At 40.2% G+C, this 11,703-nt stretch overlaps 1 protein-coding gene across 1 annotated transcript; it reads left to right on the plus strand.

The window, feature by feature from the left end:
* Window positions 1–290: 290 nt before the first annotated feature.
* Window positions 291–11,331, plus strand: LOC311081430 (antigen WC1.1-like). The gene is made up of 18 exons (XM_084111967.1): window positions 291–590; window positions 755–1,760; window positions 2,432–2,746; window positions 2,890–3,204; window positions 3,308–3,622; window positions 3,715–4,038; window positions 4,115–4,432; window positions 6,141–6,443; window positions 6,550–6,621; window positions 6,806–7,120; window positions 7,225–7,425; window positions 7,524–7,619; window positions 9,214–9,273; window positions 9,481–9,534; window positions 9,631–9,699; window positions 9,772–9,825; window positions 9,952–10,014; window positions 10,196–11,331. Exons 2-18 carry the CDS (start codon window positions 1,646–1,648, stop codon window positions 10,243–10,245), a joined length of 3,039 nt encoding a protein of 1,012 aa, XP_083968093.1. The 5' UTR covers window positions 291–590; window positions 755–1,645; the 3' UTR covers window positions 10,246–11,331.
* The last annotated feature ends 372 nt before the right edge of the window (window positions 11,332–11,703 follow it).

Genomic DNA, 11,703 nt, shown 5'->3' on the forward strand with positions numbered 1-11,703 from the left:
TTTGACAGCACAAACTGTTAAGGTCAGACTGTAATAATCAGATTTTTACAGTAAAAATAACTATAGACTGTTTTGTATATGAGCTGTTTTTGTAGGTTACTTTCAAGTCCTTTTGGACTAGTAAAAAGTTTTGCTGACATATAATATGTTTTCATAATAAATATCTTTTATTTCAGAAGATTAAGGAAAATATGATTTCTCGTTGATTGATATATTGATTATATGACTGACTCATTATTGAAGTTCTCTAACTTTAAATTTAGTTTTTTCCTGTGTTGTTCTTTCAGGAGTCCGGCTGGTTGGAGGTTCTCGCTGCTCTGGGAGGTTAGAGATACTTGATGATCAGTCGTGGGTTTCAGTGTGTGACGCTGCCTTTGACCAGCAGGATGCAGAGGTTGTGTGTAGAGAGCTGGACTGTGGGGCTCCTGTACAGGTGCTGGGAGAAGATGCTTTTGGCAAAGGAGACGCTCAGATGTGGACACAAGAGATTCAGTGCAGAGGAAATGAGTCTCAGATTCACTTCTGTCCAACATCACCATCACATGAAAACAACTGTTCATATGAAAATGATGTTGGACTGTTGTGTGCAGGTTTGAGCCTTTTTTAAATAAACTGAAATCAAATTTAATGTTCCCAAATTCTACACTAAATATTAGTAAATTTTATCATAGTTTTTTTCTCTTATTGTGATACTTTTTTCCTCATTCTTTCCTTTTGTCCATATGTCTTCACTCCCTCTTTATTTATTTTATAGACAATTTTAGAGTAAGGCTGGTTGATGGTCACAGTCGCTGTGCTGGTAGAGTGGAGGTTCTTCATAGAGGTCAGTGGGGAACAGTGTGTGGCGGTGGTTGGGATATGCCTGATGCTGCAGTGGTGTGTAGAGAGCTGGACTGTGGAGAACCTGTAGATGCTCTTGGTGATGCTCATTTTGGACCAGGATCAGGCCCAATCTGGACAAATCTCAAGTTATGTTTGGGATCAGAATCTACACTGAAGAACTGTGGAACAATAAATTGGGGGGGTTATGACTGTGATCATACTAAAGATGCAGGAGTAATCTGCTCAGGTAAACTGCTCCAAACCCTGCACTGTTTTTACATCACTGATAATTCCTTAAAGGGAAAGTTCAACCAAAAAATTTAAATCAGTCATCATTTACTTTGTGTCTTTTCAAACCTCTATGACTTTGTTCTGTAGAGCACACAATGTTTTTTTTTTTTTTCTTATTTTACTTTCATTATATTGAAAAGAGTACCAGGATATTCTGTAAAATTCCCCTTTTATGTTCCATAAAAATGAATGTCAGATGATATGGATTGACATGAGAGATTGAGTAATTTGACTATTTTACTCCTTTCACATTAATAAGTGGTGCTTTATGGTAGAACAATAATGACAAGAATTACACACCCTTAGATAAACAAAATTGAAACGTTTCTTATCTCTTGCTACTTCAGGTGTCAGGCTTACTGGAAACTCGAGTTGCTCTGGGAGGTTAGAGATACTTGATGATCAGTCGTGGGTTTCAGTGTGTGACGCTGCCTTTGACCAGCAGGATGCAGAGGTTGTGTGTAGAGAGCTGGACTGTGGGGCTCCTGTACAGGTGCTGGGAGAAGATGCTTTTGGCAAAGGAGACGCTCAGATGTGGACACAAGAGATTCAGTGCAGAGGAAACGAGTCTCAGATTCACCTCTGTCCAACATCCTTACTCAAAAACAGCTGTTCACATGATAATTACCAGGGGCTGATCTGTGCTGGTGAGTTAAAAGAATATAGTAATATCATACCTTTTACTATTAGGGTGCATCTCAGTCAGCTTCATATTTCACGGTCAGAACACTGACCAAGGAGCCAGCCATTTTAAGGTCTGTCTCAATCACAAAATCCTTCAAGTTCACTGGAATGTTCGCTCCCTAAAAATCCCACAATGCACTCCAAAAACTAGATGCTCACTACGTTCCCCTTAATGGAAATTCTGTTAAGTGCAAAACAAATCGCACAAACCAACACAATATCAACACAATATCATCATGACATGCGATAGAAGATTTGAAAAGACAAATCGTTATTTAATTATATGTCAGTATAAACATCAGTAGATAGGAAGTGAACACTGTAGTAAATATTTATAATTAAAATTTGGCTAAAATGTTTCAGATATATATAACAACAATCAAAGTATATTTCATAACATAGCATAAAAATGTCAGAAAGATGTTATGTGTGTTGTTAATAAATACCAGTGGTGACGTTTTATGACACAAGCACCTAGTCATATCACCGGGAATTGAAAAATCAGTGTCCAAATGTGTAGTGAGCCAGTGTACTTTACCAGTGCTGAATTTGTGTACACAATTTACTGATACGCGATCTAGTGTGCTTACAGTGATGCAATCACAGTCTCTATCTGTATTTTTCTGTCACTTAGATAAAAAGAATGTGCGGTTGGTTGGTGGCAACAGTCGCTGTGCTGGTAGAGTGGAGGTTCTTCATAGAGGTCAGTGGGGAACAGTGTGTGGTTTTTTCTGGGATATGGCTGATGCTGCAGTGGTGTGTAGAGAACTGGACTGTGGAGAACCTGTAGATGCTCTGGGTGATGCTCATTTTGGACCAGGATCAGGACCAATCTGGATCGGTGCTGCACTTTGTGCTGGATCAGAGTCAACATTGAAGAACTGTGGGTCAGGAGGATGGAATGTACATAGCTGTACTCACAGTCATGATGCCGGTGTCATCTGTTCGGGTGAATCATTTAACTGATTGCCCATTAATTTGTTGTGACATAAAAAATAGTTTGTTTGAAAAACTGTTTGTATGTTTATTGTATTTAACTATCAAGTATTTGTTTTTGTCTACTGTGCACTGTCATTCCTGTAATATTAACAGGTCATCAAGCTTCCAGACTCGTTAATGGATCTCACCTGTGCTCTGGGAGGTTAGAGATACTTGATGATCAGTCGTGGGTTTCAGTGTGTGACGCTGCCTTTGACCAGCAGAATGCAGAGGTTGTGTGTAGAGAGCTGGACTGTGGGGCTCCTGTACAGGTGCTGGGAGAAGATGCTTTTGGCAAAGGAGACGCTCAGATGTGGACACAAGAGATTCAGTGCAGAGGAAATGAGTCTCAGATTCACCTCTGTCCAACATCACCATCACACCAACACAACTGCACCAGTGACAATAATGTTGGCCTGATCTGTTCTGGTAAATTATAAATATTCAGTGTCTCTTTGTTTGTATTTAAAACAGTATATGTTCTCTGTCAGCTGCATTATACTTTATTTTAACCTCTATGTTCTTTATTCAGGTTACACAGATGCTAAACTGATGAACGGTTCAGACTCCTGTTCTGGAAGAGTAGGGCTTTGGTTCCATAATGAGTGGGGAACAGTGTGTGATGCATGCTGGGATATGACAGCTGCCAGTGTGCTCTGTAGACAGCTGAATTGTGGGATTGCTGTGTCTGTTGTGGGATCAGACTGGTTTGGAGAGGGAAGTGGTGAAATCTGGGCTGATGTGTTTGATTGTGACGGGAATGAAACAAAACTCTCAGAATGTTCCGTCTCTTCATGGAGTCGAGCTGAATGTTCTCATAGACGAGATGTTGGAGTCATTTGCTCTGGTAAACTTATTTGACACTGAGATCATTATGCTCTTTTTCACCATGTTATAATACAATTCTTATTTTAGTAAAACACAAGATCTTCTCCTCAGATTCCTCTCTGGCTGTTCATGACGGTCTGGTGCGGTTGTCTGGAGAGAGACAGTGTGAGGGGGAGCTGGAAGTTTCCATCCATCAGGTCTGGAGGAGAGTTCTGCTGGACTCCTGGAGTCTCACTGAATCCTCTGTGGTCTGCAGACAGCTGGGCTGTGGCTCTGTGCTGAACTTCTCCGGCTCCTCTTCATCCAGTCTTGAACACAGTCATGAGTGTGTGACGGGCTTCCAGTGCTCTGGGAGTGAAGCTCATCTGGGGAACTGCAGCTCTCCACAAACTCTCAACTGCAGCTCCACACAACAGCTGTCAATCACCTGCCTTGGTGAGAACAACAACATCTGGGCAGATTCTTCAGTTGTTAGTGATCAATAATGTGTTTTTCTCTCTCTGAATATCAGGTCGCGGGTCCATCAGGCTGGTGGGTTCTGGGGGAGACTGTGCAGGGAGGCTGGAGGTTTTTCACAGCGCCTCATGGGGGACAGTGTGTGATAACTCCTGGGATATTAAAGATGCCCATGTGGTGTGCAGACAGCTGCAGTGTGGAGTGGCTCTCAGTAACCAGCAGGTACCAGCCTGGTTTGGTCCTGGTTCTGGACCCATATGGCTGGATGAGGTGGAGTGTGAGGGGAATGAGACGTCCCTGTGGAACTGCTCTTCTCCAGGCTGGGGGAAACATGACTGTCAACACAAGGAGGATGTAGGAGTCGTGTGCTCAGGTAAACATTTCAGTGTTGTGAAAAATTGTTATTCAGTAATATTTAAAATCTAATATATCTTCTGGAAACTTTTCAATTTTACATACAGGGGTTCTACAGTGAAACTGAAACTGTGGTTTGAGACCACAATCATTTATTAGTATGGTGTAGGGACTCCTTTTGCAGCATCAATTCGTCTTGGGAATGACAGATATAAGTCCTTCATAGTGGCCAGAGGGATTTTGAGCCATTACACTTCCAGAACAGTGGCCAGGTCACTATGAGATGCTGGTGGAGGAAAAGGTTTTTTGAAACTCCTCCAAAATGTGGCTCAAAAATATTTAGATCTGGTGACTGTTCAGCCCATTTTCAACTTCACTTTCATGTTCATCAATTCATTCTGTCACAAGTCTTGCTGTGTGTAGCATTATTATGCTGATACATAGCACAATGTGCTTCAGGGTACAATGCTTGAACCATTAGGTGCACATGGTCCTCCAGAATGGTTCGGTAGTCTTTGGCAGTGACGTGCCCATCAAGCACAGTAGGGAATGCCATGATATTGCAGCCCAAGCCATCACTGATCCACCCCTGTGCTTTACTCTGGGCACGGAGCAGTCCGGGTGTTAAGCCTCTTTAGGGCTTCTCCACACTGTAACTCCCATGGTTGTGGGAAAGACAGTGAAGGTGGACAGTGAACTCACAATACATGTTTCACATTGTCCACAGTCCAATGAAACCGACATCTGGCATTGTCACGAGTGACCAAAGGTTTGGCTATAGCAGCCCGACCATGTGTTCCATGTGGAGCTCCCGACGAACAGTTTTGGTGGAAACAGGAGAGTTGAGGTGCAGATTTAATTCTGCAGTGAGTTGGGCAGCTGTGGTTTTATGTTTTTTAGTTACAATCCAGGTTAGTACCTAGATATCCTCATAGTAGCTTCCTCATGTGTCGACAGTTAATCCTGTGGATCGTTCTACATGGTGGTATGCTGACATTACCCTGGATACCATAGCTCTCAATATACCACAAAGACTTGTTTTTCTAATCACAGATGAGCCAGTGAGATGTGCACCAACAATTTGTCCTCTTTTGAACTCTGATATGTCTCCCATTATGTTGTGTGGATTGCAATATTTTATGTACAGCTGTGTAATGGCTTCCTTTCCTTCTTAAGCCACTTCCGTGAGGGAAAGTATGTGTAACGCTACACCTGGTTTAAAGAGACTTGAAATTTATTGTAACAAAAAGGTGAAAACTTGAAAACAAAACTCTTGATTCCAAAACAAGCAGTGTGGTATAATGTAGGTCAAAAAAACTGTCTCCCTTGCCACATCACTTCCTGTTTAAGATGGCTACCTTCAGGAAGTCCCCAAAAAGGGTGCAATTCTTTCCCTTTACCACAGGGGGAAGTACAGACCATAGTTACATACAGCCATGGCATTAAGTAACATTATTAATAGCCTTATGGCTCCTACAAGCTGTGCTGTTGCTCTGCGCTAATTCAACCTTCTCACATTCTCCTCTTGCTGATGGAATGTAAAATCAGTGAAGATTGGCCACCAGATATATAAACATATAGGCATATATAGACATTAAACCTCCAACACTTTATTGGCCAGTGTTTCAGTTTCATTGTCCAACCTCTGTAATGTTACCTGAATGTGTTTGTGGTTGAAATGAATGGGGTTGGATGAAATCAGAGGTTGTGTTCATGTTGCCATCTAGAGTTTAAAGAGATCAGGTTAACTGAGGGCTGTGAAGGGAATGTGGAGGTTTTCTACAATGGATCCTGGGGTAATGTGTGCTGGAACCAGATGGACAGAGACACAGCGAGTCTGATCTGTCAAGAGCTGAACTGTGGAAGATCTGGTGCTTTTTCCGATTCTATCCCAAGACTGGAATCAGCTCGTAACTGGCTGGATGAAGTGAAATGTCGACCACATGATTCCAATTTGTGGCAGTGTCCATCTTCACCCTGGGGACAGAATGACTGTGGTGAAGATGAAGTGGCCCAAATCACCTGCTCTGGTAAGACTGATTTCCATTGTAGTTTCCATCAAAAATAATCAGTTAACATTATTGAGTATATAAACAAAATGTCTCTATATAATATTGAATTTACTTGTGATTACAGAACAGGAGAGTCATGAGTCCCCTAGAAGCTATTTGTCATGCTCCACATCTCCACATCAGAGACAGTGTTCAGGTAAGTTAATTTGATTTAGAAGAACATAAAAATCATAACAGCCATATGTGTTGTATGTACTGTATGTGATTTAGTTCTGGGGAACCAAGATAATTTAATATCACTCCACAGACATACCTGTAGGTGTTTCTGTCTTGACAAAACTCTGTTGGCCAATAATGTATCCACTTGTCTGTGAGTTTAGATCATGTTCCTCTCAGACTGAGTGGAGGTTTGGGCCGGTGCTCTGGGAGGCTGGAGGTGTATCATAACGCTGTGTGGGGTTCAGTCTGTGCTGATCTGTGGGACATCAGCGATGCTCAGGTGGTCTGCAGGCAGCTGGGTTGTGGAGCAGCACTGAGGGCTGATGGGAATTCAGTCTTTGGTGCTGGTGAAGGTGTTGTGTGGCTGAACAGAGTCGAGTGCAGAGGGAATGAGATTCACCTGTGGGACTGTCCTCTCTCCCTGGAGAACCACACTGACTGCTCCCACAAAGAGCACGCTGGACTCACCTGTGCAGGTCACTGCAACACACTGACCGATATTATTCATTTTTAAATTGTTTAAGTGGTAATAATATTTGTGTATTGGCTTTTTCCAATGTGTTTTTGTCTGTTTTGCCAGATTTGTCAGTGTCCACTACTCCTGCCACAACAACATCAGCTTCTCCTCCAGTTTCTCAGACAGTGCGCTCAACATCAGTCACTCCTCCACAAACTCCTCCAGTGTCTCTCTCTGTGCTTGTGGTTGTACTGGGAGTTTTGCTCTTACTGCTCTTAGTGCCACTGCTTATACTGATTCAGCAGAACAGAGTGATGAGGAGAGGTAGGAGAGATCCAGAGACTGTCATATTGTGTGTTATTCAGTGTGTGATCAGTCATGTGTTGTGAACTGACAGCAGGTTTGTCTGTCTACACTCACAGCTCTCTCTAAGAGGAGACACAGGACGACGACTGAGGCCGTTTATGAGGAGCTTCATCACAGACCCAGTAATAGACACAGTGTTTTCACTCAGAGGGGTGAGTAAATGTCATAGTGCTTGATTTGTCGTGATAATCAGACTCATCACTGAATTCAGAGGGGTAAGAGGAGTAAATCACAGATTCATCTCTGTGACCCTGTTTGTGTGATGATTAAGGGTTAGTGTTATGTTCAGGTGTGAGTCAATGTTAGAGTCAAGAAGGAATGGATTTCCTTAGATTAGTATGAGCTGAACTTGAAGATGGCACCACAGATGGCTGCCTTGTTTTGGAGCTCCTCAGTGTTTGTTTTTATTGATTGTTTGTCTTTTATTGATTGTTTGTCCTGTCTTCAGTCAACTTTTACCTATAACTTTTATGAGAGACAAACTGCTGGACATTAGACAATGCACACCCCCCAATCTTTTTGGACATTTTAGTCAGAGGAATTCTATTCAGATCCAAATTAACTCGGCTCTCTTTGCCGACCTCCATCTGTCAGTGGATCACCAACTTCCTGACAGACAGGCAGCAGCTAGTGAGGCTGGGAAAATTCACATCCAAGACCAACACTTGCACAATCAGCACTGGCGCTCCACAAGGATTTGTGTTCTCCTACTGACTCTTCTCCCTCTACACAAATGACTTCACCTCTACTGATCCCTCTGTTAAGCTCCTGAAGTTTGCAGACGGCACCACAGTCATCAGCCTCATCCAGGATGGTGATGAATCTGCATACAGAAGAGATGTTCTGGTAAGTCACAACAACCTTGACCTGAACATGCTCAAAACAGTGGAGATAATATTGGACTTCATTAGGAACATCCCAGCACTCCCCTCCCTTACCATCATGAACAGCACTGTGGCCTCGTGGTTCCTGGGCTCTACCATCTCTTCAGGACCTGAAGTGGGAGTTCCAGATAGACTCCATTGAGAAAAATGCTTCGCCAGCTGAGGAAGTTCATCTTTCCACAGGAGCTGTTTAGCCAGTTTTATTCAGCCGTCTGTTCTATGTACTTCAGTAGTTGTCTGGTTTAGTTCAGCTACCAAATCAGAAGCCATCAGAAGATTACAATGGACAGTCCGGACTGCTGAAATGATTATTTCCCACCCTCCAGGACCTGTACTCTTCCAGAGTGAGGAAGAGGGCAGATAAAATCATCACAGACTCCACTCACGCTGGCCATAACCTCTTTGCACTGTTGCCGTCCAGCTGGCGATTCAGAACAATCTAGGCACTAGAAAAACTAGGCTTAGGAACAGCTTCTTCCCACAGGCCATCTCCCTCCTGAACAGTTAAATGCCTCATAAGGCCTCTCTTAGTGCAAAACTCCCACTGTTTAGTGAAATATTTATTTATTGACCATAATACTGTTAACTGTAAATATGTTAATATCTGTAAAAATGCCTAATCTGTGTCTTATACCTTTCTTATACCTTATATCTTATTTTTATAATTATGTGTCTTGTTGTTGTACTTGTATGTGTGCACTGGAAGCGTCATTTACAAGAAAAAGTCCTTGTGTGTGTGCAAGCACACTTGGCAATTAAGCTCTTTCTGATTTCTGATTCTGAAATGATCCAAAGCATATGAGGGTTTTGGCTGATTTGTGATTGTGAACATGTATCTGATAGTTCTGCTTCTTCCTAACAGGAAGTGTCCATTCTACCGAACAGCATTCTGGGTATGAAGATGCTGATGAGCTTCTTTCAGGTTAGAGGACTGAAATATAATAATGTTACCCGCTACAGTAAAGTATGTATGTTAAATTAAACACATTAAGATAAAAAAGTTATCTTAGTAGTATTTAATAATAATATGCAATAATATGTATGTACTGTATAGTAATAATAGTATGTACTGTATGTATGTTGGTATTTATGTATTTATTTATTTTATTTTTCACATCAAAATCTGCAGTAGGAGTCACAGCTGACTACTATAATGACGTCAGCACCACTGAAGGCCCAACAGGTCAGTGACTGATCACAGAAATTCACTTCATTTAATTATCTATTTGGCCTGTGAATTAGTTTCTGTTTATTCTCTCTTTTCTATTAAATTATTTAGAAAAGCAACAAATCACATCAGAGAATTATGATGATGTAATCAATGCTGAACGGAGACATCATGATACAGGTTTATTTCTTTTAATTATTTTGTTAGGTGTTAACACAATGCATATATATCATTTTTCATTATTTTGTTTAGCAGAAAACTATGATGATGTCGTCATCGTACGACAGTTCTCCAATGATAAAGCAGGTGTGGGTTTCAAATTATACACTTATTAGAACAGGGTTTATTTTCTTATTAATTTGTCAAATTATAGTAGCATGTAAAGTATGAAGACTTTTTGCATGTAATTAATAATAGACACATTTATATTAGAGGGTGTTCAGGAGGAGTATGATGATGTGAAGAATGTCGGGGAATATATGAGTGACATATCTGGTACGTTATTGACTTTTTTTTACTGAATAATTTTGGTGTAGTCCTTATAATAGCTTTATATTATAAATTTCTCTTGTTCTGTTGTCTCAAAAGCTAATTTAAATGGACTGAAAACATTGTGTTCATTATAATACTTTTTAAATCATGTTGATACATGAGTTTGCTCTTGTTTTTTTAATAGACTATGATGATGTGGGGGAGGAGCCAGGAAAACAGGGAGGGACTTTATAACTCAAACCACACCCACTGCAGCAAATCAATTTTCAGTGTTTAAGTGGTCTGCAGAGTTTAGGTCTTTAATATCCTATATACTGTATGTTTTAGCTGTATGTTTTATGTTGCACTTTGTATTCAAATTTTCAAATTCAGCTATAATTTCTGAGAAAAAAAAACAATGCATTGCTTTCAAAATATTCGATTTTTTTAGTTTTTCCAGACCATGGTTTTTTCTTTTTCTTTTTTGCTATTTCTCTGAATTGATACATTTCTATCATGTAGCCTTAGAAATTTGAGGGGGGAAAAATCTTTACCTTTAAGCCTCCACCACAACAGTTTTTAACATTTCACAGCACCTTCAACTTATAAAAATAAAACTCCTCTTAAATGCAGACCCACTGCTGGTGGACTTTTATATTTTGCTAAAAGTTGTTGGAATTTACTTTGGGAAATAAGTTAACAAACAGCAGCTGTGAGCAATTATCAGAAAAGCATGTTCACTTAATGTTCTGCAGAAGGAGTTTCTGACAGTCAGAAAGTAACACATGGCATGAACTCTGAGCTTAAATCTTCAGTGTTTATAACAGAGCTTTTTAATATACTGTATAGAGACTCTGTGTGTTTAATGTATTTGTTTTAGATTTGCTTAATTGTTGTTTTGAATTGATGTCTATATTTTCTATTAAAGGATTAAATCAGACTGACTATGTGCATGGAAATTTTATTTTATTTTGGGGAGGAAATTGGGAAGGCTGATAATATTTATTTCAACACATTGTGTTTTTTGTACAGAAAAAGAAAAAAATCAATACATTTCTGTGATATAGTTCTGTTTTTTTTTTTAATTCACAAATTGTCGTTTGCTGTGTAAATGCTTTCCTAACCTATTATTAACACCCAGTGCTCCTCAAGCCATGGGTAGTTGTCAGTGTTTGTCATCTCTTCTCTGTGGTGTCAGACTTTGTGTTTCCCACATTGACTCTCATGACAGCTGGACTTTGTCAGCACTTTATCATGTGTGTGTCTCCTCAGTAAAGTGTCTCTGTAAAGTAGAGGAGGATTCCTGTTCAGTTAAAGGGCCAAACAGTTTCTGTCAAAATATTTAATGTAAGTAGAGTTCAGTGTTTAACTTGATTCCTTCCTCCTTTCAGATTTCTTACTGGTTTTATTTATTTATATATTTAACAAGCAGAAAAAAGAAATGTTAAAGTCACGGGCAAAGTTGAGATTTTTATGGACTCTTATAGTTAAACAGCTCCAGAGGGACCACGCAAAAAGAGCTATCAAAGAGATTATCAAACAAGTTGAACGATTAAATAAGAAGATAATAAACATTGCAAACAGTTTTATGGTTGAAAATGAAATAAAATGTTCAAATGAGGATGTGTTGAATTTGCAGAGCAAGCTCAAGTTACCTAATTTGAACTTGGCCAGCAACCTTAAGGGTCATTTTTAGAAGTGTATTGTATAGCT

This window comes from Abramis brama (genome assembly GCF_963993115.1).
Source record: "Abramis brama genome assembly, chromosome: 4".
Taxonomy (NCBI): Eukaryota; Metazoa; Chordata; class Actinopteri; order Cypriniformes; family Leuciscidae; genus Abramis; species Abramis brama.